Source organism: Semicossyphus pulcher, unplaced genomic scaffold (genome assembly GCF_022749685.1).
Source record: "Semicossyphus pulcher isolate SPU_LCO1_2020_fin unplaced genomic scaffold, fSemPul1.0.p SCAF_10, whole genome shotgun sequence".
NCBI classification, from domain to species: domain Eukaryota; kingdom Metazoa; phylum Chordata; class Actinopteri; order Labriformes; family Labridae; genus Semicossyphus; species Semicossyphus pulcher.
Genome location: NW_027211604.1, coordinates 7,108,522 through 7,135,044, shown reverse-complemented (window position 1 = coordinate 7,135,044; position 26,523 = coordinate 7,108,522). Strand labels below are relative to the sequence as shown.

At 40.9% G+C, this 26,523-nt stretch overlaps 1 protein-coding gene across 1 annotated transcript in view; it reads right to left on the bottom strand.

Annotated features, from left to right (window-relative positions):
• fgf11b (fibroblast growth factor 11b) overlaps positions 1–25,756 on the bottom strand; it is a 47,400-nt gene extending 21,644 nt beyond the window's left edge. Inside the window, exon 1 of the mRNA XM_069668780.1 lies at positions 25,564–25,756. Coding sequence (XP_069524881.1) covers positions 25,564–25,756 — 193 coding nt within the window. The remainder of the gene's footprint in view (positions 1–25,563) is intronic.
• Between the last annotated feature and the right edge of the window lie 767 nt (positions 25,757–26,523).

Here is a 26,523-nt window from a genome sequence, read left to right as displayed (position 1 = left end):
CAAACAAGCCAATGACGCTTACCATCAGCCTGATTGTTAGCATGTTAGCATGCTGACCAAACTGTTTAGCTCAAAGTGCAGCTGCTAGCATGGCCTTAGACATGATTCAAACGTTACATTACATACAAGACTGGCGAGCTAAGGTAAGGCTACACCTACCGCCTACTTATCTCTGTCATATAATGAAAGCACAAACTGCCTCACTGATTCTTCTCTTATAATAACTTGCTTCAAATAATCATAGTCGTGTGAAAGATCAGTGTAACAGCCTCTGAGAGTTTCACCAGGAGGGAAGATGCCTGAAGCAACAGATGATGATTGATCTCTGACATCATTACCATATAAAATACTTCACAGTACAACAAGAGAGAAGAATGCAGCTATTTATGTTGCATATTTCTTGTCAGGAGTTGGATATTTACTTTCTAGAGGAGAGAAATTATCAACATACTCAACACAAAAATGAAAACAGTTTGGAGTTTCAGTATTCGATAACAATTTCTTTGTTAATTAGTGAATGGCCCAAGGCACTTTTGCACTAACTTACCCAACACCGGGGAGGTATACAATAACGTAATCAAATTCAGCAGCAGCTAGTAATTCAAATAGCCTATAAATAAGCTAACACATGAGTCCACTGTTTAGCTACTAGTGGTATTTTTGGCAAGAAGAGTGTCCACCAGAGGATGAAGTCAAGTGAGAGAGTTAGCCTCCCGCTAAATAAAAGATAAATAATCATGGGGGCGAGGTGCTGGAGGGGAGGATGGAGGGTGAATAGAGAGGTTGAATGTTTCATGAGTCCCTGCAGCCTACTTTGCGTTCATTTAAGAAACAGACAGAATATTTGCAGCAGCTCTCAGACGTCACCACCTCGCCTCAGTTAAACCACTCTCTGTGTTGTGGAAATCTAAGTTGTTCCCTGAGCTCAGCTGTAGCTGCCTTGGCCTGATTACCCCGACAGCACAACCCCTGCACAACCCCTGCACGTCCGCCAACGTATAGGATTGGGTATCGAGAACCGGTATTTTTTTACTGAAAGTACCAATAAGCTCATTATCGGCGCTAATATTCGCCATTTTGACGCATATCGGCATCTGCCTTTTTTTTTTTTTTTTTTTTTTAATCTGACGGCCGATAAGAGTTAATTTCTTTGCAAATTTTATTTAACTTTGTTTTATTTACTTTATAAAACTTCAGGAAGTTATTTATTTATTTATTTAAATTTTCAGTTAACTTTATAAGAGATGCTGCTGACCCTGGGAACTCCCTGCGCTTTTTGTTTGTTTGTTTAATAAACATATGCTTAAAGGCATTTAAACAAAGTTGTTGGAGTTTGTATTATTCAAGATTTTGATGCCAATATTTTCACTTTTACTGCAAATGAATATCTTCTCCAAATATCGGTTATCGGCCTCCTTGACTACCAATAATTGGTATCGGTATCGGCCCTGAAAAACCATATCGGTCTATCTCTAGTTAAGATTCAGTCAATGTGGTTCAGTCATGTGGTTTTCATTCAATCGTATCATCCTGACGGAGCCGGCATCTGTCCCCTAGTGATGACGAAGCTGCCTTCGTCAGGCAATGACGTTGCATTCTTGTGGTCTCCTGCTGGAGAAAGTCTAGTATGTCAACATGGCGGACAGAGCAAAGCGTACTTTGGGCTCACTTTACTCTCAATTTAACTCTGGTGCATCTTCATGCAATTTATGGAAAACGGTAGATGCGTCTGAAGGTGGTCACACCAGCAACCTCACGAAACACATACAAGTGCAACAGTCTATAAATCTGAAGCAGTACAGCGTGTTTGACTGCTTTAGCAAAGCAGCTAATGCTAACACTTTTACTAGCGTTACTGCTTGAACGTCCACAGTGCAGCGTCTGCTTCCTGTTGGCTCTGATAGTGTTGCTGCAGATGGGATTAAACAAACTAAAAATGCAGTTAAAACGCACGGTTCTTGTAGTTATTCAGTCACTGTTGTTAGCTAGCCTTGGTCATTAGCACTTCTAAGTTATGTTCAAATATAATCCATAGATGGCGTCAGTCATCAGCGGCCCCAGCTTCATCTGCAGTGGGTAGCGTTTGCAGAAGTCAGACACCCAAGTTAAACTCATTCTCAGAGGAATGTCACAGAGCTGTTGCCAAGTTTATTGTTAAAGATTTACATCACTACAGTGGAGTCCAGCTGGTTTAGGTACGCCAGTAAGTGATAGCTCGCGTGTACATTTTGAGTTTGACAGCCAGAAAACTATTTTGATATTGATTATGATTTTTACTGTTAATGTGAACGGAAGATGACCCCAGTTCAATTAAACTGTCAACTGTTGCAACAAATGCAGTCAAGATAAAGTTTGTTTGTCATGTTGTTTCATTTCCTTGGAGCCAGTTTTGATACTGAATGACAGACGTGAAGAAAATGGATGTGGTTGAAGCTTACACAGCTGAAAACACAGAGATAGAAGTGAAAAGCGAAGTTTAAAGAGAGCCTACAAAATACTGTCAGTATCAGGAAGGAATACGTTTTAAACTCTCCAGACTTGCTGCTATTTGTGGGGGAAAAAATAGCCAAAAGTTGCATGACGCCAGAGCACCCCATAAAGTGTTTTTCAGTTAAGAAGCTGTTTTTTGCTCCCCAAAATACTTTGTGCTTGTCAGGATTTCAAAATGGGTACATTATTGAAAAAGGGGGTACATTATTGATATTTAAAGGGGGTACATTTTTTAAAAAGTTTAAGAACCACTGAGCTGACCTATGCAGCTTTAATAAGGGACATAAAACATGGATGAAGGAGCCTCTGGAGGACTGAGAGGCCACGTGGGACTCCCACCTCTGCTAAACTTCGCCCATGTCCTCGCGCACACTCTCCAGGGAGGGACCTAGGGCACTGCTCAATCTGCTTGTCTTCTTGGGACCAGCACAGGGAGCAGGAGGGTGGCAGAGGATGGGATCTGTAGGACAATTTCCCAAAGGAAGTGTGCCAGGGTTGAGGCATCAGTGAAACTGTGACCTACTCCCATTGTTACATGCAAGCATCTGCAGCGCTCCCCATCCTCTCCGTTTCAAAGCTGCTTGTCAAAACATTTCAGGATCTCAACTTTCCCCTTTTCCATTTCATATCCTTTGAGTTATGTACGCTTTCATCCCACCTAATAACTTCATACATCATCCAATCAGAGCAGGGGAGCCGTTCATTACTTGTCCCCACAGATGCTAAACAGAGAGATGAGAGAGTGAGAGAGAAATAAAGGGAAATGGGAGGAGGACGGAGAAGAGAAGTGAGCAGAGGGACAACAAGGGAACACAGTGAATAAGATGACACTGTCATTTCATTAAGAGTGACGGCTGCATGTGATGGAGAAAAGCACATTTAGGCTGAGATTCAATAGACAGCTTGTGCAATATGGCTGCAATCACAACTCCCATGCTCGGTGTCAGGGGCACTAAAACTAATGTCTCACTTAGCAGCGCTGGCTCCAAACTTCACAATATTCATCCTCCAACACCAACGCACAATAAATTCTGATCCAGTGTGATGAAAGAGTGCTCCCAGCAAAAACCATAACTGTTATGTTTTACTGCAGCTGCATTACAGATTCATAGATAATAAAACAAAAACAGTTCTGTTTGCCAACCTATTACCATGCAAATACTGCAACTTTGAGCAGTTCAGGCACAAAGTCATATTTTTTGTTGTGCTCTAGAAGTCAGTGTGCCTTCATTGTATTACTCTGGTCATAAAGGAAGTGCACTGAGACTATATTATGAAGTTGTTGGAGAAGTGGTGGACATCAAGAACTGAGAGCAATATGTCATTAAGTGGCAGTCATAGTGCTTTATAACCTTGTGTTTGCCGTCATTGTAAATGGATAGTAAACTTTTCTATTGGAAGGACTGGGCTCATAAAACAGTTTTTGTATTGTTGTTGTTTTCTGTTATTGCTATGAGAAATCTGAGTACAATTTTTTTTCTTTTTGGTAAGAAATTCAAGTAACACAACCACAACAAGTCCCTTCCCAACAAATATATTAGTTCATTACCCGGCTGTGTTAAATACTTGACTCCGATTGGTCAGGGCATTCTGAGGTCTGCTATTTCTCGTAAACACACTGTTGCTATGAAGAACAGACTGTTGCTAGGGACGGCTCTAATAACACAATCCAGAGGAAAAACTGTGAAAATATCAATCACCAAAAGAAGTTCAGTAAATTTGACGTCTGCTTGTTTACAGAGGGAAAAAAGGAAAGAGACAAAAAAAGCGGAGAGCAAGCAATAAAGGTTAAAAGACGCAAAAACTGAATGCAACCACAGAGAGAGATCTACACGTAAACATTAAACAGAACACAGTACATGATACGGCTGCGTTTAAAGACAGTGAATGGAAAAGAAAATTTTAATCATCATTTTAATGTGAGTAAAAACAGCTAGCTTAGCTCAATTTAATGGAAGTAATAACAGCTAGCTTAGCTCATTTTAATGTGAGTGATAACAGCTAGCTTAGCTCATTTTAATGTGAGTGATAACAGCTGGCTTAGCTCATTTTTATGTTAGTAATAACAGCTAGCTTAGCTCATTTTAATGTGAGTGATAACAGCTAGCTTAGCTCCATTAATGTGAGTGATAACAGCTGGCTTAGCTCATTTTTATGTTAGTAATAACAGCTAGCTTAGCTCATTTTAATGTGAGTGATACCAGCTAGCTTAGCTCATTTTAATGTGAGTGATAACAGCTAGGTTAGCTCATTTTAATATGAGTAATAGAAGGTAGCTTAGCTCATTTTAATGTGAGGGATAACAGCTAGCTTAGCTCATTTTAATATGAGTAATAGAAGGTAGCTTAGCTCATTTTAATGTGAGGGATAACAGCTAGCTTAGCTCATTTTAATGTGAGTAAAAACTGCTAGGTTAGCTCTTTTTAAGAAGGCTGCAGAGTTAACCGTTGCTATTGACGCAGCTCTCACTGTGAGTATAACAGATGATTTTTAACAACATCAGCAGAGTAAGTGTGTGAGCAGACTGTTATCGCGGAGGAACCCCTTGAAGGTGAGACAAGTCCTGCTCACCCTGTCGGGGTTCCTTACGCGATAACAACCTGCTCACCATACATTTTCCCTTACATATACACCTGCCAGCATTGTGCAATTGAGCTTGAAACTGCGAGTAGTAGATGTAGAAATACTACACTAGTAGAACATCTAGCAGGTAGTTCACAGTGTTTATCAATTACAGTATAGTGTGTGGAAAATTTACACCCTCCCTGCCACTCATTCACAGCCCTTATTCCGTCTCTCTCCACCTCTACTGCTTTTGCGGAAACCTTGCTAAGCTAAAGTTAAGCTAAGGCTAACAGTTTAAATAGAAGGGGATTCAAGGGGGAACTGAAGTCCCTGTTAGTAGCTAATAGTGTCTTGTTTTGGAGTGGGGTGTTTCAGGTTACAACAGAGATTCTTCACGTTTTGCGGTTCTAGAAAACCGAATTTCTGTTATGTTTTTTTCTCTCAAAAAAAATCTAAATATCTATTCTTGGCATAACACCATAAAACGGTCTAGGATGAATAGATTACTCCTTCTACTACAAGAGACTACTTTTAATTTACCAACTGAAAATGTTGCCTGTTGTTCTCTTTGAAGTTATTTTTGCCTTTCTTTCCAGGTATTTTTGCATCCATTGTAAAATTGTGAAGCTATTTTTTGGCTCTAATAGTTGAGCGCTACGAGGCTTTTAACAACATGCAAATGAACAAAACTGTGCATAATCACAACACTGACTCCACTCAGTGTCATCAAACAGCAGAGATGCTCTACATCCCCATGCGTATTCTGCCAACTGCTCCCCTCTCACTGTCTTGACAGCATCTGTGTCTGCATAATGCACACACACACACACACACACACACACACACACACAGAGACACACACTTACTCTGCTGTTGTTGTTAATGTTGCAGCACGTTGGCATCAGGAGTGAATACATCAGTGTTTCCACAAACATGTCATATTGCTGCCAAAGTAACACACCCCTTCTGACAAAATAGAAAGCAAAATGGAGGACATGACACCGAAAACAAACACGCATATCTCTGTTAAAGGTTGGAAAATATATGTCCTATAAACAACACTAAAAATCTGTGTGTACCTGGATATCCTCCCCTCCTAACAAAGCTTTTAATTTACATGTAGAATGAGTTATATCACACTCTTCACTAGTATGCTGCTTCATATATGGCGCTGAACTGGAACGCAGCTTTTTCAACCTGCTGCAGGGAATAAATTAATGGGGCACTCGAGAGATTTTGTATTGCACTTTAATAAAGTTGGAGAACTCACAAGAAACTAAAAAAGGCTGATCAAAATTGAAGCAGCTGAGGCAGAGAAATGTCTGACTTTAGTTTGGCTGCAGAAATCACTGGATCCTACATTTTCTATAATGCAACTTGATAGCATCTTCCCCGACCTTCCCTGCCTCCTAAATCCCGACGTCATATAAACCCACTGCTTTAATTGCAAAGCAGGATTTCTCTTAAAGATTTTAAGCCTCCAGACCAAGTTTATGACATCATCACGGTTATTTTTTCTGCCTTCGTAAAGCTAGTAGTACTCCTCGTGCCGACTTAACTAAACCATGCGTAAGCACGCTCGAGTGGCCCTTTTTAAAGCGTAATGGTTTGTGTCCCGACCACAGTAGAGTGAGCACAGATTACCAGGCAAGCCAGCTTTCTTCTCCCTTCATAAACCCTGCAGAAGCAGACGGACTGACAGTGACACAGTGTGACAGCAGTCTACCTCTGCTTGGATTAGCACGGCACACACAGTTGTTTACATGAGCACAAGGCCTGTGTTTGTATCACGAGGGAGCGTAGTGTGCACATGTAGCCTCCACTGCTCCACAGGGGTAAACAGAGAGGATGATAACCCGGAAAGCTACAGACTCAAAGGTCATGTTTAGTGCTGTATGTTAGGGCACGCTTGTATTCAAACAGTACGAGCATATTATATGTGGCAGGGGGCCAAAAGTAATCATAATTTTATGAGAGCGAAAGCCAAACAAACCTAATGTTTGAGGTGAAACATCTTATAATGGTGAGGTGGAAAGTACTCAAGTACTTTTTGAAGTAACTCTGCTGCCTCCTTGTTGTGCTGCAATCCATTTCAAGATTATTTTTATTTTGCCATTTTATTGATTCAGACAGCGGAAGAGGAACAGGAAATGTGGGCAGGAAAGAGACTGGATGACGTGCAGCAAAGGGCGAGGCTTGGAATCGAACCCATGCTGCTCGGTGAGGACTCGGCCTCTGTCTGTGGGACGCATGCTTCACAAGGTGAGCAACCAGGGCAACTGTTGCTATGACATTTCAGAGGAAAAAATATCGCGTACGTTTGAACTTTATCTCTGACGCACTGACAGTACTTAATGAGAATGTAATGAGAATTTTTCAAACTGTTTTTCTATTTAATTTATCTTTTGGAATTTGGAAAATGAGTTTGAGTGAAATATGACTTACAATGCTCACTCTTACTACAATTATTTATCTGAGTTTCAGTCCGAAACGCAAAGATGTTCTATTTAAAAATTCAAAACGGTACCTTAAAACAATGTATGCCTTTATGATGAATGCTAAACAGGTCACAGGAGCCTTTCTCATTGATTTGACCTTCATGTGACTCAACAATGTGAGAATGAGGACTCCCTAAGGGGTTGAAAATGAAGCCATGACTTCCTTTCTTTGTATGAAAGTTAAGGAGAAAATTAATCTAAGGACTTACGCCATAAAGGGTTCTCAGATCAACAATAACTATACAGTAAATAGATCAGCACTTACTTCCATAAACTCCTCTCTTGAGCCAATTAAAGCGGCTCATAATAATAATTAATCCTACCTTATGTTTCCTATCTGAGGTGAGTCATCTGTTGTGAGGCGCATCCCTGTTCTGTTGTTTAATGAGCAGCAAGGACCAAACTTTATCTTTCAGGGTGACCACTTCTGCATCTGCAAAACTTTCACCTGCCATGCCGGAAACACACCCAGCAGCCTGCACTGTCTCGGGTATTTCCCGTGCAGAGGACGTGTGTGCCTGCATTCATCACTCCCGGGACACGTGTGGGCTTGAGTGACAGAAAACATTCGCCGATCCAGGTCAGTGGAGTGTGGGTCACAGAGAGCTCCCTGTCTGTTTATGTACATCAGCAGCACAGGGGTTGTCAGCACAACCGACAACATGTTGACTCATCAGCAGGCCCATTTCCAAGTGACCTCTCCACACATGAGCGCAGATATGACTTGCAGTTGACAAGCGGAAAAGCAAAGTGTGTGGAGGGAGTGCCTTAAGGGAGGGGACTTCAAAAGATGCTGTACATGGTGTATAAGTCAAAGTCAAATGTTCAGACATGACTGTTTTATCACAGTGTTTCTGGCAGTTTAAATCTCACTGGTAATCTAACTCTATGTAGGACTGGCGATATAGCGATATATGAATTTCTTTCTTTATCTTTTAATATGAATACATATCAAGATATATAGTTTCATGATTCTGCCACTTTAAGGAGTATCCATATAATGATGGAAGCCTGAACAAACCAGAATTCATTCGTTTAACTTTAGTATATCGTTTTTAAACATGCACTAAAGTCATCTATCACAGTCTGCTGTGACGCCAGGTTTCACACAGTTTGATCTACACGCTGCACTTTGTGACATCACAAAGTGCAGCCTCAGCAGGCTTTGGAGAGCTGGCCAATCAGAAGAATGTGGGCTTGTAGGGGCGGGGTTTCTTACAGGTACAGGGCTGAATGAGTCGTTTCAGGCAGAGGCTGTATGAGGGCCTGCACAGAGCAGAAAAATGAGGAGTTTTTTTAACTGTAAATTATGCTAAGCTACTCAACAGGTATCCGGAGTGAAATATGAAGCTTGAAATCAGCATAATGCCCCCCTTTAAAGTAAGCATAATTTAGACTCGTAAAACATGAAATAAAGTAGTTTTACCTAAAAAAACTGTGACTGTTAGGATTTGTTTTTTTGTTCATAGTTATTAAGGTTAAACAGGGATCCTACTGATTGGCAGAGGCCTCCTCCTCTTTGAAACAAGAAACACACCAGTAAAAACACACAAAAAAAGCAGGTTAGAAATCAGAGCTCCTCCACAGACACAGGAAGTCAGAAGGAGCTGCTGCTTATAGTAGCTTAGCTTGTCTCTTGGAGCTCAGCTTGTTTTTGGGTTGAGATTCCTTCAGTGTTTATCTTTTAGAACAACAAGAATATAAAATGAAGGATTTTTGGTTTAAATATTTGTGTTTCTAAAATGGACATTACAGCAGAAATAGGATGTCCTGTGATCCAATGCACCTGCTTATGAAGCTGCTGCTGACGTCACAATTATTCACCCTGAAAGGTCTTTTTTGTCTATGATTTCCTCTTATTCGAAGGATAACAGGTGTTCGCTTCCTCTAGTTCACTTCTGTATCTCTCTGTTCCTCTTATTTACAAAACACATCCACTTTCTTCACCCGCAGCTCAAACAGTGCTTTGCAGCCGGGTGGGGCGTGTACTCCAGTGTGTGCTACAAATGCAAGTAAAAACTTCAGACTAACTGGCTGTTGTTGCTATGTCTGCTGTGTGATAGACAGTTTGATCTCTCCATATCGAGTAAAAATGTCCACATTTTATCATCGTTATCAACTTTACTATACGCAACCCCCTTCAAGGTCCTTGTGTCCCAAAGCCCTAACTCCATGTAACTGTTTGATTAATGAGTGCCAGGCCTACATCTTCAAGTCGACTTTTATGATGGACTTCCCAGTCGACTGCGACATTTTCCCGTGCCTCTGTTACACTTAGGGCAAATATTTAATTTAGCTACTTTCACACCGAGGTAAACAGATTATTAAGTAAGTGGTACAACTTTTGTTAAAGCAGGAGAGATTAGAGCCATAAGAGCATTTTGTTTATTAAATTGGGTTTGCCTCTAATCCCAGCAGTTACCGCTGTGCCGTCTACACAGGGATGCCCCTCATCAATTTACATTCAGCACTGATAATCATTTTGAAAATCACCTGGGGGAGACTGGAGCCGAGTGTTATAGTGCAGCCATTCACACCGCAATTATGTGTGTGTCTGTATAAATGAGGTCAATGCACATAAGAACCCAAGGTAATCACTTCATGCATCACGGCTGCCATCAAGGACACTTAAACCCTTCTCTGCGATGTAATTGCTCTGCAGAATAAGCAGTGGTTGAGGTTTATCGCTAATCAGCGTAGTGTATGGCTCGGTGTTGGTTATCATTACACTAATGTATTTATCGGGCTTGATTTGTGCTCAGTATGTCGCTGGCTGATCTCCCTGTAGCCGAGCTCCTCTTGATAAGGTTGGAGGTAATTACTGGGGGCCTGCGTGACTGAGCAGCCAAGGGCATTTCTTCTTCTGCTGCTCTGACCGAACCAAACAACAGGGGTTTTCCTCGGCTTATATTTGCAGGACTCCCTGACTCTGCCCTCCCTCCGCATCATGCGCTACTTCACTTTCAGGCTCTCCATATATATATACATATACAACTCGCCCTCTTCCTCTTTGTGTATGCATGCATGCATGCATACAGTACATATGTGTTTGCATGCATGCATGCATGCACATGACTTCATGTGTACTGCAGACATGCAAGAAATGGGGAGTATGTCTCTAGTGTCGTGTTTGATTCTGCTTCTAATAAAAGGAGAACATGGTTCCTCCTTTTTTTTCCTCCTCTAAACTGGGCCATGAGCTCTACAGTGCTGCTAGTAATTATCAACCTTGTGGGAAGATAGAGGGGGAGAGAAGGAGAGGAGCAAGGGAGGAATAAAGTCGTGAAAGCCAGTTAACAATACGACTGAGGTATGTCCAGAAATTAAAGAGGGAAGGATAGCGAGAGCGAGAGAAAAGGGCAGTGACGGAGCGATAGAGCGATACAAAGATACAGAGTGTGACAAGCGAGAGAGGGAGGGAGAGGAGATAAGGGGAGACAGGTTGAAAAAGGAGGTTGTAGAAGAGGAGGCAGAGGGATAAAGCAGGATGGGGGCGAGGTTAAAGAACGAATAGGAATGAATGAGGTGCATCCCATCACCTGCAACTCCAACAATGGCCTCTTAATTTAAATTCAAGGCTTCATAAATCATTTCACGTGACAATGGCAGCAGTTCACGTAAGTGAGACAGAGTTATTGCAGTTTATTAATGGTGCTGACAAGAGCATGTCAAACACGGGCAGAGGCAAATAGGACTCACGCTGCTTCCCCGACGCACATTCAATATTCACACATGTGCTTCATTAGCATCATGACAGGAACATATCAGTGACAGCACAGGGATGTGCTTCGGCTGCATACTGCGGCCTCACAGCTTCATTAATAACATTAAAGCACAACATTTTATTTCTTTGGTTTAAATCTCCAGTTACCCGAGCTACATATGAAAACACGGATTGCACGAGAGCGAGACCAAAGAGCCTGACAGCCCCCCCGACACACCTCACCTATCCTTTTTTCCCATGGACCCTCCAGCAAGGACACAAATAGGCGCTTTAATATATGCAGAACAAACAGACACAAACATTCCTCTGCACTCCCACAGGGGTCCAGACCTCTGTCAGATCCTGTGATGATCACACGAGTAAACAAACAACCAAGCTAAACAGCACCGTGATGGACAACAAAGGATTCAGAATCTGAACTTTCATTGATTGGCTTTGATTTATTCCTCACTCAGCACGCTTTTCCCACACAGAAGAAGAAGAAAACCACGAGTGGAGGTGCTTAAGAGCAGTTTGGTATGGGAGGAGGGGATCCGTTGTTGTTTGGCAGAAAAATAGACAAAGTATAGCTGACACAGATTCAATACTCACACAACTGCAAGGATATGTACACAGATATGCACACAAAGAAGTAAGAACATACATATTTTTGCACAAATGAATGTACAATATATGTGCAAACATGCATGCCAGCACAAACTAGTTCTGGTTTTGTCTTTTACCTGTTCTTCTGTACTTTTGAGGGGAATTCCTGCCCCTTCTTTTTGCCAATTCTCAGGCACAAAGTCCCAGTTTCAGGTTTGGTGTTTTTATTACATTTCACACTGAGGTTTGGTTAGCGGTGAAATTTTCCATTTCATAAATTCACACTGAGAATTGGGGCAGCACAACCAACCGCTATATTTTGTTTTCCCGAGAAGAAAAAAAGCGCTCAGCATTGATTGTTCTGCTTCCCACAGTCTGCTCTCAACCAGATTAGTCATTGTCACTTCCTGTTTTGTGATTCAGGAGTGAATGAAGCAGCTGGATCTATTTTTTTGTTGGTATGGAGTATGGGTGGCCATGGATGTCAGTATTCTTTTAATGTACAGAGCACTCACATTTTGTGTGCAATACATGTGGTCAATAGACCCCGTTCATTATTAAAAGGTAAAATTTTTTGATGCAAGGCAGCGATGTTACATCTATTTATGAATATCTGCACTGACTGGCAGGTACGGGAATGATTTTAGAAGTACAGACATGCAGTTCTGATGAGTGCGGGACGGGCCGCTGCAGGCGCATCCTCTGGGTTGTGTGGAAGCTGGTGTGGTGCCAGTGTCTCTTGTGCACTCTTCGCTCTGTTTTGTCGGTTTCTTAGTGTGGGTCAGTCTCTACTGTTAATCTAATGAAACTTAAGTCTGAAGGTCATTGCATGTAAATATTTAATAACATTAATATCTGTCCCAAAACAGAACTATCCCTGCAAAACTCACCTGAAAAACAGCACATACAAGTTTTGTTCTCATGTCACAGTGGTGACCTTTTAATGACCTATAGCCAAGATGTTCTGCTTTGTACGAAAGTGGGGAAGAAGTAAAATCTTTTATCTTATGGTTTCTAACAAGTTTAGATCTGAGGTTATGGATCCTGAAAGATGTAATCTCGAAGATCTCAGTTTTGTTCTCTTTGGCGGCACCTTTGGCGATAAATGGTAATCGCGGGAGCACACCTCACAGATATCCAGACAGTGTTGCATGTGTGACATCCCCGGTTGGCTCCGGTTGTAACTCTTGATTTTCCTCGCTGATGTTCGCTTTCCTTTTTAGACTGTTTGCTTCATCTGAGCGTCGAGTTTGTTTCTTCTTCTTTGGATTTTCACTTATTTTTGAAGTTGTATCTGTAGTCATCCAACTTTTCTTTGTTTGTTCAGTCATAATAGATTACTGTTTACTCACAACACTTGCAGAGAGCAGAAAAGCAGCCGCTTAGCTCCGCCTACCCTCTCTGGCAGACCAACCACTGCTGGGTGGTGGACAGCCAGTCCATAATAATACTCTATACTGTAACCGCAAAGACTTTCATCAGTGGGCCATAGGCTCAATCACCATTGTGCGTTTCCTCATTTGGCGATAGATAGTGACTTAACAGACATTTATTTGCATGACAGTCTTCAAGATTACCACTTTAACTTCCCAAGAGATATATGCTTTTAACTCATAAACTTATTTTAATAGCAAGAGAACTTTCAAATGGAATATGATGTACTCAGTTCTTTCATGCAAAAGAGATCATGACTGACAGGTTGATCACCTGAAAAAGATGGTAACATACGATTGACACAAACGGCTTTGCGCATCTCAAGTTCACAACTAACACTGGTTAATTTGACCACTGTCAGTTAAATCAGGTTCCCATTGTAACTTGTTAATGTCACATACACGCAATCATAACTGTATTTGGCACCTATCGCAGTACTTCCTGTTTCCAGTAAATGTCCTCTTCCTTTCACACTCTCTCCGTCTCTCCTCCTCCTTGTCTTCTCATCATTGCCTCTATAGGTGTCCTCCATCCTCACTGTCTTTCTCTTGTTAGAGCTAAATTCAATCTGTCCTTGTCAGCTTTAATCAAAGCACCCACAGATTCAATTTAGCAGGTTTGTGTGGGAGGTTAAGGTGGCATCTTCGGGACGACACAAACAAAAGAGTGTTCTCTCCCCTGCCCCACTTTGAACGAGACTTAAGGCCATTTCAACAGCATCTCTACAGCTCAATACGTTTGACTGCACCACAAGGACATAAAGGTAGATCAACCTTAAATATACACTAAACGCACATTAAAATATGGGTCTTATTTGATATAAATATAGAACTCAAACTTGTTTTTATTGTTTTTTAATCTGATCAAGACAAACAAGATATCTACGACACCTACATCTATCCATGAGCAGCTGCATCCCCACCCTCGTAATTCAACACCATTTGGTAGCAGACATTTAAGTCTCCTCTGATGAAGCTCGTGCTCAAAGCTAAAAATCCCCAGAACTTGGACGACCTCCAATTCAACCACTAATCTTTTATTTGTCTCGTCCAGATGCAGACAAATAGAAAGCTGTTGTTTGCAAATCTCTTAAATCTTGATTAGGACTGGATATCTTTGGAACATTTTCAAAACTTTTGTTTTAGCTTTAATGATAACCTAGTTTCTGCACTGATACCATAAAGCACTGTTTTCAGTACCGTGCTGCCAGTTAAATGAAGAGATCAACATCACCTGTTTGTATTGCACTAACAACTTTAGATGAAACACTGGTAAAAACAAAAACACAGAGAGGGAAAGTTCCCTCATAAGGAGGAAAAATAAGACACAACAAATAACTATCACGTGTTAAGCATTAAATTATTTACAGTGATTTAATTATGAACATATCAATAAATGAAGCATCAGTATAGAATTTAGTGAGAGACCGTTTTGTAACATTTTCTGCATGTTTAACAGTTGAAGTCTGTCATTCTTTATCATTGAAGGGGTGTGAAAGAAAGTTGCTAATGTCCTTTATGTGTATGCAGTATATATATAGTGTATATTTACACTTATTGTCTTTTTGTAATAAGGTCATTTTGACATAAAGTCACATTAGATTCATTATATTATATATATTTATAAAATAATTTGAGGCGTGTCCCTCATATTTGATTCATACCTGCTATTATTAAACATTTAATTAGAGTTGGAAAATAAGTTAAATGCATTTAAGTTTATTGTAATTAGGGGTGCACGATATTGGATTTTCTGATATCCGATATGCCGATATTTTACAACTCATTTAGCCGGTTACCGATAGTTATTTTTTTCCCGCACACCTAATTGCAGAGATCATCAACTCTCTTCTGTTTTGGAATTAGCGTACAGTATAACGGTGATACTCTTATCACATTTGTTACAACGGTCGGGGTGACTTTGCCTTGGCTCCTCCTCGCATCACCGAAGCTGAGCAGTCATTGCAAATAGCAGTTTTGCGATCTATTTTGGACACTTTGAAAAACGTTTGGCTTCTAACTCTCTCATGCTGCAGGTAGACATACGTGATGTCATCACGCTGCGCCGCGCAGGTCTTCTTTTCGCCGGGGACATTGCACAGAGGTCGAGCATTTAATCAAGTATGCAGCAGCCCATTATTTTATCGGTTAATTATATCGGCGGATATCGGCGGATATCGGCGTTTTTAAGCCAATATCAGCCGATAACGTGCCGATAATATCGTGCATCCCTAATTGTAATATTACAATGGGTTTTCATATAGTCACACACATTATCTTATACAGTTGATGAGGTGTAGTGTCTGCAGTTTACTTCTCATCTGCTGCTGCTGGTCTCTCTCTCTCTCTCTCTCTCTCTCTCTCTCTCTCTCTTTATCATCTGCGTCTGTCTGTCTGTCTCAGACTCGCATAAAAGCATGCTGTGTGATCACATAATAACGGCGCGCTAATTAAACAATAGCACCTTCAATCATGATGAAGAGAAACGTGCATTATCTTATTAGTCGACATTTTTGGTTACTTCAGGGTCTTCTTACTCTTACTACTGTTTTGGAATGATCTGAGTTGTGTTTTTTTTTCTCGCAATGACATGATCGCTCCGAAACCAAAATAGATTTGTTACGTTTTTATCCCAGAAAGTTCATTAATTATTGTGAAGACGCTGTTTATTGTATTTTTGAGTACATACAAATGTGATAATGATAAACACATAGTATAGAGGGCCTTGTAATGCCACTGGAATACATTTTTAATGAGCATAGTGAGGAAAACGTGACTGAGCAGCCAAGGGCATTTCTTCTCCTGCTGCTCTGACCGAACCAAACAACAGGGGATTTCCTCAGTTTATATTTGCAGGACTCCCTGACTCTGCCCTCCCTCCTCATCATGCTCCCTTTCACTTTCAGCTGCTCTCTCTTTATACATACACCTCTTCCTCACCCTCTTTGTAAATGCATGCATGCATACAGTACGTGTGTGTTTGCATACCTGCATTCACTTATATGAAATTGTACTGGATATGTGCGAGAAATAGTGAGTGTTTCTCCTGTGTTGTCCTGTTGACCTTTCTGTAACAAAAACTATAACAAAACTAAACTTCCCTAACCCCTAATTTTTTTCTGCTTTTTGAAAGGTATTATATCTTGGTATTACAAAATGAAAAGGGGTACTCTGCTCAAAACACGACTGTAGCTCTTTTTGCTCTATTGTCGATACAAGGGAACATATCTTAGCAGAGAAAAATATTTTTTTAAAGAAATAAATGTGGTGCGATATTGCAAATATAGTATAGGGTAATACATTGCCCCATTTAAAGAAGGTTATGCAGTATTTCACCATTAGAATTGTGCTTCACTCTCCACCATATGTCGTGGCTTGTTCATGGCTTGAGTTACTTTTCCCAACACATCAACACCCCGGCCATAGCTGCACACAGCGGCCTGTCCCGCCCCGCTTCTGTTGACATTCATCATGAGCTGTGCGTTTTACAAAGTGGCCAAAATAACATGACTCATGTTTTGATATTTTTTTACCCACAATTCCGTTTTCACAGCAGCAGGTTTAGCCGCGCGTGAAGGAGACTCGTCGGTGACTAAACGTAAAAAAAAAATGACACACTTATAAATGATACTGCAACTACACAGCTGCACTTAAAAGATTTTCAAATAGTGGTGCAAGAAGGTTGCATGTACAATAAGTCCTCTCTCTCTGTCAGTGTGTTTCTCTGATGAGAATGTGTCGAGACACTGTTTGCGACAGGTCGGCTACGGCAGGGGGCAGAGCGCCAGGGAAGGATTTTCAGTCATCTTTCTTTGGGTGTTACGTAGCTCATCAGTGGTGGGGGAAGGAAATCTCCCTCGTGTGCACAAAGACCAAAACGTGTGTGTTTATCCCAGTAATGACGGTATTGCAAAGACCATGTAGTGGCAGAACATGACACCTGTGACGGTATTGAAGCCGGTGTACCGCCCCCCCTACCGACATCAGCTTTTAGTAAAATCATGATGGATGCATGCAGGTATGTGACACTACCTTCTTCCAATTGAGCCACTACAGTCAAACCAGTCATTAGTGTTCATACAAAAACACAGGTATAGACGTATTTCATGTAAAATAACTGAAATTGTTTCAACTTGGGTAAAGAATTGTGTGTTAAGGAGGAGCTCATTGCTCACAATAAGAAGCTAATGAGACATTATGTTTTGAGGGCCTTTAACCTGAACGTACACAAGAGTCAGGATGTGGATGCAGGTCTCCTTTGCTTCCCATGATGTTATCACGATCATGTCATGTGTGTTGTACAAGAACGTAACAGTTCCTGTGCTTGGAAAAAAAGAAGAAACAACTCAAACTGTATCAAGTTCTGTGAGTAGCATAGAAACATAATTTCCAGAAGACAGGGTTCTATTTTCAAGCATCACACACCCACCCAACTTTAACTAAAACACCTGCAACATTCATTAAATAGAAGAAATAAGCTCAACTTTCAATTAAAAACAACCTACTTTCTGCAGAGATTATTAAACCCGAGGAGAACTTTCAGTCTGAAGGAAGCTGTTTTGCATTGACAGTTAATATCCAGCCCCATGGCGTCCCATCTCATGTTCTTCTCCACATGCTGCCTCTATGACAGCCTGATTCACAGCTCTTTCCAGTCCCACCCACCATCCCTTTAATCTCTGCTGCTATCTCTGCCTACTTCTCTTCCTGTATTTTTGATTACCTCTTTATCTCCGTCCACCCCCACCGTTGCCATCCACCTCCACCTTTTGAAACAATTTTCTCTGACGTCTTTGCTTTTCTCTATAAACCTGTGTTTACCTCTGCAGACTCGCCCTCCCTCCCTGTCTCTTTCTCTCTCCCTCTCTCTCTCTGACCCCTGTCACAGTCAGTAAAGTTCTGATGAGAAGCTACCTAACACTGCATCGTCTGATCAGGTGTTGTTGAGTAAGCGAGTTTGCAGCCCTGATCTCTTGGGGTCAGCTTAATGCTATCCTCTGCTGGATCTCTCCTTGCAAACCTGGTCTGCTGCTCGCCGGTCAAGGCCTACATTTGTGCTCCAGCCGTCGGCCGGCCCCTCGGATGCTTACTCCTACAACATACTACAGTGCAGCTCCATGCCAAACAGCCCACTCAATGCCACAAGATGTCTATGTCTGCACTATGTGTGCATGCATTAGTTTGCAATGACGCTGCTAATAGTGTTGCTATTTTTATGCACAATTGTATTCTACTGTTGCACAAAGTCCAGTTATTTCTTTGCATCCCATATGCAGCTAATTTTTATTGAAATGTCTGCTGTCTTTAGAGTTTTGACCATTATTGGATTAATCAATTGCAAAAATAATAATTCCCTCAAAAATTTTATAATGATCGAATCATTCGATCAAATTTTTAAGCGAAAATTTCAAAAATTTGCTGGTTCAAGCTTCTTAAATGTCAGGATTTTAACTTTTTTGTCATTTCCTGAGAAGAAAATCTGGGAAATTGTGAAGATAATATTTCAAAACCTTCTGACATATTATTGAGTAAACGATTAATCGATTAATCATACAAATATTTGTTAGATTATTCGCAAAAATTGTAACTCATCGCAACCATATTTTATTTTCTTCACACATATGCTCGTGCTAAGATTGTTAGCTCATCAATGTAACTTACAGAAACCTACTAAAGGTGAAACATGGAGGCGAGCAGCTCGATAACCCCCTCCCCTATTCACGCCAGATTCCACCTTGAACAAACTAAGAGGGTGATTATTGATTAATCGCTATACATTAATGAGTCGAATTGATCTGAAAAGAGGGCAGCAGTGCAGATCACTGACGGTGGGGGAGTTTTTTTTTTTGCATCGGTCAGACCTGCACTTGAAGGGGTCTCTTCTTGCAGAGTAAGGGGCTGTACAGGACACCTAGAGGAGGATGATGAAGAAGAGGGGAGAGGCAGGTAGAATTTCCGGCTGTGAATTGTCACGGATCTCATCCAGTTTGAGCTTTGTGTCAGCCACATGTATATTAAGCAGCAGGGTTTATGTCCGTCCCCATCATCACAGTGGCCTGTTACTTTATGGCAGTAGTAAATATAGCTGATGTGTGCTGCTGTGATGCTAATATGACAGCTGAGAGAAACTCTGCTTTTAAAATAACACAGCCTGGTTGAGAATCCAAAGAATGTTGCGATGCTGCGAGGGAAATATTTAACTGTCTTTCTTGGTGTCAAGGTATTAAATTCTGCAAGAGACGAAATATTAGTGGCACTTGTAGATATGCACTCGTGTTGCATAAATGTGGGAGCGTAATCTCTAATCTTTATAAGCCTTTTTTGAAACCCACAGACTCGGAGAAGTTGAATCAAGTCTGGTCAAAATCCAGAGTTTAAGACAGTACTCTTAAAAAGGTCAATAGCTTAAATAAAGCAGGTTTTTCTGTCCTCTCACTTTAAAGCTACAGAAGAACAGTAGCACTCATTCCTTTTGTTCAGTAGCAGGTGCTGCTTTCGCTGCCTGTATGTGGCTTGATTTGTGTACATCGTAGACTGTGTTTGAGAAGTGGATGCAGCCAGCATGACATCACACATTGGTTTGTGGACTATTGTTTGAAAGCTTCGAGTCTCGGGATTATTACCATCGCCATATTGGTTTATTGAAGCCATAAGTTCTCATAGTGTGGGTAGAGCTAGAGAGGAGCAAGAGGTTGGCAAATACTAAGTTATTAAAGCTATACAGTCAATGCCCAAAGCTTATTATCATCTGGCTAATAAATAAGCCTCAAGCTGTTTTTGGAGCTGCTGCCTGGATTGTTTCCGCTTGGTCTTAACCTACAGGTCTAACAGGGGACATATAGAACTGGTCTGACATTAACCAATAAGATCCCCCTTGTGTAGAAACTGCAGCCTGATAAGCGTTAAAAGTGATTCATATGTTCAGCCAGATGTTTTCTTAGGATGCAAAACCGGCAACTTTTTACTAATCACCTTGTACTAATTTGTTAATCATTAACGTTACCCCTAACTTATCTTAGTCACCATTTGTAGTGGGGTCATCCCTACACATGGGTCTGTATGTGACTGACTGAGTAACTTACTGACTGACTGACTGACTGACTGACTGACTGACTGAGTGACGGTACTTTCAGAGTCGTAGAGAGAGAGACTTGCGACATCGCAATGGCAGATCATGGAGCATATTGGACCTCCACTGACAGGTGACTCTGGATACTTTGTTTGGGGAGTAGGCGGGGCTGCTCCTCCACTGTCCTCACCTACGTCCGCAGCGCGCACCTGCATTCAAACACGTTATCATCAGCCTCATAAGGACAGCCCTTGTAACACGTTGCCCACAAAAGCGCACAATGACCTGATGCGGTCAGCCACATGCTAGGTTTTGACCTAGTCTTGTTAGCTTTTCGAGGGGTATGACTCTACAAATGTCACCACTTTTATTCAGACTGAAATATGTCTATGAACTATTGAATTACAAACAAGTTATACGGACATTCATGGTCCCCAGAGGATAGACCCTTATGCCTTGTCATGATCCCCAGACTTGTTTTAAGCAGAAATTCTGCACGCTGGATGGGGCTAAACATCATATTACTCTACACAGGATAACACAATATTATTAATCGGTTTAAAATCATAACCTTGTGTTTGCCGGTGATTATTATTTTTGAATTAAATCCTTGTCAATCTGCACCTTAGTTTAAATGCAAAACAATATATACACTAAAGATAGCCAACAGCTAAGCTAGCACTGTTAAGCAGACAGAGCAGTAACATGTCTTAAAGTTGCCCTAAAGCAGGGTTGCTTGTTTGCAATGGCAGCATTATGACGAACTGTCTTGAAATGTCAGTCTGTCAGTGTGTCCACCACTTCTGACCAGGAACTCCAAAGCTACTGGATGGGCTGCTATTGAAGTTTGTTCAGGCATTCCTAATCTACAATTCATGACTTTTTCTCCTGACTACACAAGTTCATGTTTGGTGACATTTCTGGACAACTACTAGACAGATTACCTGCAAGTTTGATAAAGATATCCATTATGCCCAGATGATGAATCCTAAGAACTTTTTCATCTTAGGACTAGGGCTGGGTTTAAAAAAAACAATTTTTTCCCATTCAAATAGATACTCATTTGAATGACCCAATATCGACAGACTCTTTTTATCATGTGTGCGTCCATGAATATGTGAGTTGTGGTGGTTTTGTTCTTCGCGCTATGAGATCTTGTGGCCAACTCTCACGCACATTGAAGCCCAGTTCGTTTAATCAAAACCATGAGCCAGATATACAGACTGAAAATCTAAACTGGAAAAAAAGTTCATAAGCTGTTTGATTCATAAAGTTGTTCATATTGTGCTGACGGCTGTTTGTTGGTCATGTTAAATTAAAAGTACATGATGTAACTTCTTTGGGGTCAATTCACAAAACACAAAACATTGTGACACACTGATGAAACACATTGATATTGTAACTGAAATACCCCTAACCAAATCAATATCGAATCGAATCGGATCGGGAATTGAATGGGATCGGGACCTTGTGAATCGGAATGTAACCGAATTGAGAAATCCTTATCGACACCCAGCCCTAAGGACCATCATCAGCATAGAGTTGTACTTTTTCCTATACTTTGGTATACGACCAAATATCTGCTAAACTTGGATTGTATTTACTAATTTGCAAATGTTAGCAAGCTAACATGCTAAATTAAGGTGATGAACATGGTAAGAATTACACCTGTTAAACATCATACAGCCTCAATGAGCTGCTGCCCTAACTGCAGACACTTTAAGGTGGGGTGCGCAATTCAGATGAAAGTTTCTTGATTTTGAAATTAACAGCCAAACAAATCCCCCCCTCGCTTCAGTGCTCCTTTACGAGACATTTCAAAGAGAAATCCCAAAGATATAGTTTCAAGGGATTCTTCAAAGACACGAGGAGTTAGGAGAGTACAACTGCGCTACGAGACTTGTTATCTTTGAAGACAAGTTTTATTCATACTTTTGTGTTAGTCAACACTTTTTCCCCTGAATCTTTGTGATCGTCAAAGGGGACACGAGAACGTAAAACTAACTTCAGAGATGCCCAAATTTGGAAAATGTTTCTATCAACAAAATGCATCTAAAAGTGATCCCTATGACGTCATCTCCCACTGTCATTGTCTTGTGATCCTGGTATGGACCCTGCCATCCACTCAAACTACATTTTTTAAATATATTCATGATTGTCGTTATAGTTGCAATTGGCATATGAAAGGCCCTTTAGTATTGTTTTTTACTTCATGTATTTAAAAGAGATTCACATGAACATTTTCAGCACATAAGAACTACTGTAAAAAGCTATTTGTTTCTCTTCTCTGGTACACCAAAACACACAAGCACAACAAACACAAACACAAAAAGTAGAGCCAAAAAGGTCCTCAATTTCACCACAAACCCCAAAAGCAAATGCACATCACTCAGAGCCTTACATAACCTGAACAGCAAATGGACCATCCCGAAACAAACCAAGAGACTCATAATATTCTCATGAAACCATGACTGTGACTGTACGTGAGTGTGGAGCCTTTTGATTTGTCTCCACAATCAACAGCTGTAACTCTGCAACACCACAGCAACATCTGGTATTATCGTGTTAACATTTACAGCCAGTCTAATCAAAACAGGGATTGTGGAGGCTACACAGAACAGATGCAAAATCATGATTCCAGTGCATGTTTCTGAGAAATAATTCTGTTTGACAGAGTGTTATTGTTGTTATGTCACATTGACTAAATCTGGAAGTGATGGGGTTTAGCAACACTGACGTGGAGGTTTCAGAAATGCTGGGTGGTAGGGTGCTACTTCCCTTTAAAAACAGATGGGTTTTAATATATTTAGACAAAGCCATCAACTGTTTGGATGTCTACTATCCAATAAAACCACAAATGCAACTAAATAAGCACACCGTACGTCATCCTCAGCTCAGACAAATTTCAGGTGTTTTGGTTTTAATCTTTCTGCAATGTTCACCATAAACACCGTACAGTACCTTATCTACAGCACATCAGTCTTCAGGCCATGCTGTGCACTTCAAAGTTTGTGAATTACAATGCTGTTTGAAGCCCAGCAGACATGTGTGAGAAGAGTGGTGCAGAATGAAATGAAAGTCGTCATCAGGCACAAAGCTCGGCTCATTGCTCATCGCTCTCACGTTCAACCTGCTTAGATGCACTCTTTAGATCTGTTTCTTCCACAATCAGCCGTGAAAGCATGTGACCTCTTTATAAAGGCTGTTTGTTCAGAGACATCTCTGTAACATGCATTATTTAACTTAAGCATACTACACTTAGTAATTGTGCATGAATAAGGCAAAACATTACTCTAACAGTCACACAAAAGATGATTCAAGTACATGTAATAAGGTGGTAAAAATATGTATGTAAAAATAATAAAATTCAGAAGGCTTTACGCTTGCTTTCCATTAAATGTTAAACACTGGTATTGTATAATTTATGAATAGTATGTAACAACACACAGTGCGAGCACAGCATCAAATATACTGTGTTCTTGTCATTTGTTTGTGCAACATTTTTCTTTTCCAAAGACTAGTTGCACATTTGCAAAAAAAAAAAAAGGTAGTGTTGGCAACACTTCACATAATTCTCGATTCAGAGGCTCAGTGTTGAAGTTTCAAAGAGAAAGAACATCAGAGGACCTGACAGAGTTTCCCAGCACAGGAACATTTTGAACACAGATTTAGTTGTGTTGCAGGTGTTGATGTCAAAATGAGATTTTGTTTGTGTTTTGACAAAAAATGAAAGTCACAAAGATGACCAAACAATACTCAAACGAGTAGTTGTTCCTTTTATCGTTACGTCTCAGTTGTCTGAATCAATTTCTAAACATAAATGTTTATAACCAATAGATTTCTCCCTGACAATTTGTAAGAGCTTAAAGCTGCTGCGAGGAACATAGGGTGTGTGTTGATTTTGGCGCCCCCTGTGGACAAAGTGGTACCTCTGATCTGTTTGCTGATTTTGTCCTGTACATGTTTAGTGGTGGTTAACAAAACATCTCATCCTGCTTTGTTTAACAGTCATATGTATCACTCACTCTACATGTTAACCCTGGAAAATGTAAACAAAGGCAGCGAGCAGTTAACCACTTCGCATGACACCTACCCCCCCTGCCAGCAGTTTCAGGCATTTAAAATAACTACATAGAAATAATCAATCTTGTCTCTAATGGTCTGTTTGCTTTTGTAGGTCATATAGAGTCATCAGAATTAATTTCAGTCTGTTTCATAACCAGATAAAAACTCCTCACAGGAGCTTTAAGTGAATGCATTGTTTGATGCGTGTTATGTTAACAAAAACATTCAGCAGGATAAGAAAGGTCATCTGCATTAATAAGGTTGGTTAACAATAACTTCCTCCGACACAAGGCAACTTTTTCTTGTGCAAAAAAACAGAACCCAGCAAAAAGTATTTGCTTCTGCAAATTCTGCTCCGCTTCACATAAAATGTCCACAGCTGCAATGAATTTCACAATCTGCACATGTGCAAGAAGCCAGAGAATGCACACAGAGTGCACAAAACTGCTGATGGCTGTTTCGCTAATTTCACTATTTATTGTCCCTGCAGGTCTCTGCATGATTATATGTCTGGGAAATGCAAAAGCTCCATTAGTTGTATGGACAGCCATTTCAGCTGAGTTCTGCATTTATTCAACAACCTGTGATAATGTTGCTGTGTAGAGCTGAGAGCAGCAGCTCACAGTGGTCAGCACATCAAACAGGTGAAGCTGCCATCAAAACAACCTCTAATGTGGAACTGTTGGCTTTTATGAACCATGAGGGATGCTGATGTTCAGGTGATGACTTTTTAACTGTGAATTTATGTTAAGAAGGTGTCTGTGGATAAAACCAGCCTTATATCATGTGGGGTTTGTTGTCTGGAAAGATATTTTTGATCTGTTGTTCTGCAGTTTTTGCAGGAGATGAAAGAACGAGAGATATGAGGCTTGATTGCATGAACCTGTGGGACCCCAGACAGGACCACTGACTCCATACTGAAGTCAAAGCTTGACATGGTAACACATGGAAGTATCTTATATTATAATATAGGATAAATTGTATTTTAATAATTGTTAAAATATAAAGTAATTCAGTCATTTACAAAAATGTATCATTCGGTTTTTTCAGCTCTCATTTTTAACCGAAATGTCCCAACATGAAAGGGACAAACAAAACCAGCCGAGGAAGATGAAAGCGATAGCTGTGACTCACCCGGTCTTTTCTCGTTTCGACCTTTTCGACCGCCGCATAGTCGTACTTTGGAGATCAGGACCAGGATCTGTTTCTGGCACAGGGACTTGTTGCTCTTAGGACAGGGCTTCCGCTTGTTGGCTACCGGTCGGTTGGCTTGGTCGTCCTTGACCGCCCGTTTCTGTCTAATGAGAGAGCTGGCGAGAGCTGCCATCTTCCCCCCCTCTCACCTTTGGGAGGGGGGTGTCTGCCTTCCCTGTACCCCCTTTATCTGCTGCTTTGGGTTTCGCCTTTCTCAAAGAAAACTAGAGTAGGACGGACGCTTCAGAGAAGCCCCCACAGGGGAGATCGAGGCGTCTAAGTGGGTTAACAGGGAAGAGTTTAGTTTGAGGGTTCCCTTGGAGAGATAGAAGATGTAAGTTCAGCTGCAGTCCGATGAAAAGCCTCCACACCGACCAAAAATAAAAATCTGGCACTAAGAGAGCACACAAAGTGCCCCAGTCACATTTTCAGCTTTAAAAATAACAGAAAAGCCAAGGTTAGACTGACTGACTTTAAAAAAACCGAAGATGGAGACATATTTCTACCCTTCTTCCCCACTCATCTTTCACGTCCGATGGCGAAGTTCACAAGCTTTTATTGCAATATAACTACCCTACTTTAGATAGACAATACCAAAGAGAAGCAGCCTAATGATTTTTACATATAAAAACACTTTTACTGAAGAAAAGTGGAATCATTTTGAATGCTAGGAAGCTCTTAAAAGCGCCAGAGAAATCAAACTGTTTGTCACCATTTGTGCATTTGTCCACGGAGGTCCAACTTTGCCTCCCATTTAAACGTGGCAGCGTGGAATGATGAGCGGAGAGTCCGAGCGGTAATCCAGACGACTTAAATCCAGAGGTGGAACAGCAGGCGGGACGCAGGCGCTCTTTGTGGGAATGGTGATGCCGGGAACGGAGCAGAGACATGGACACAGAC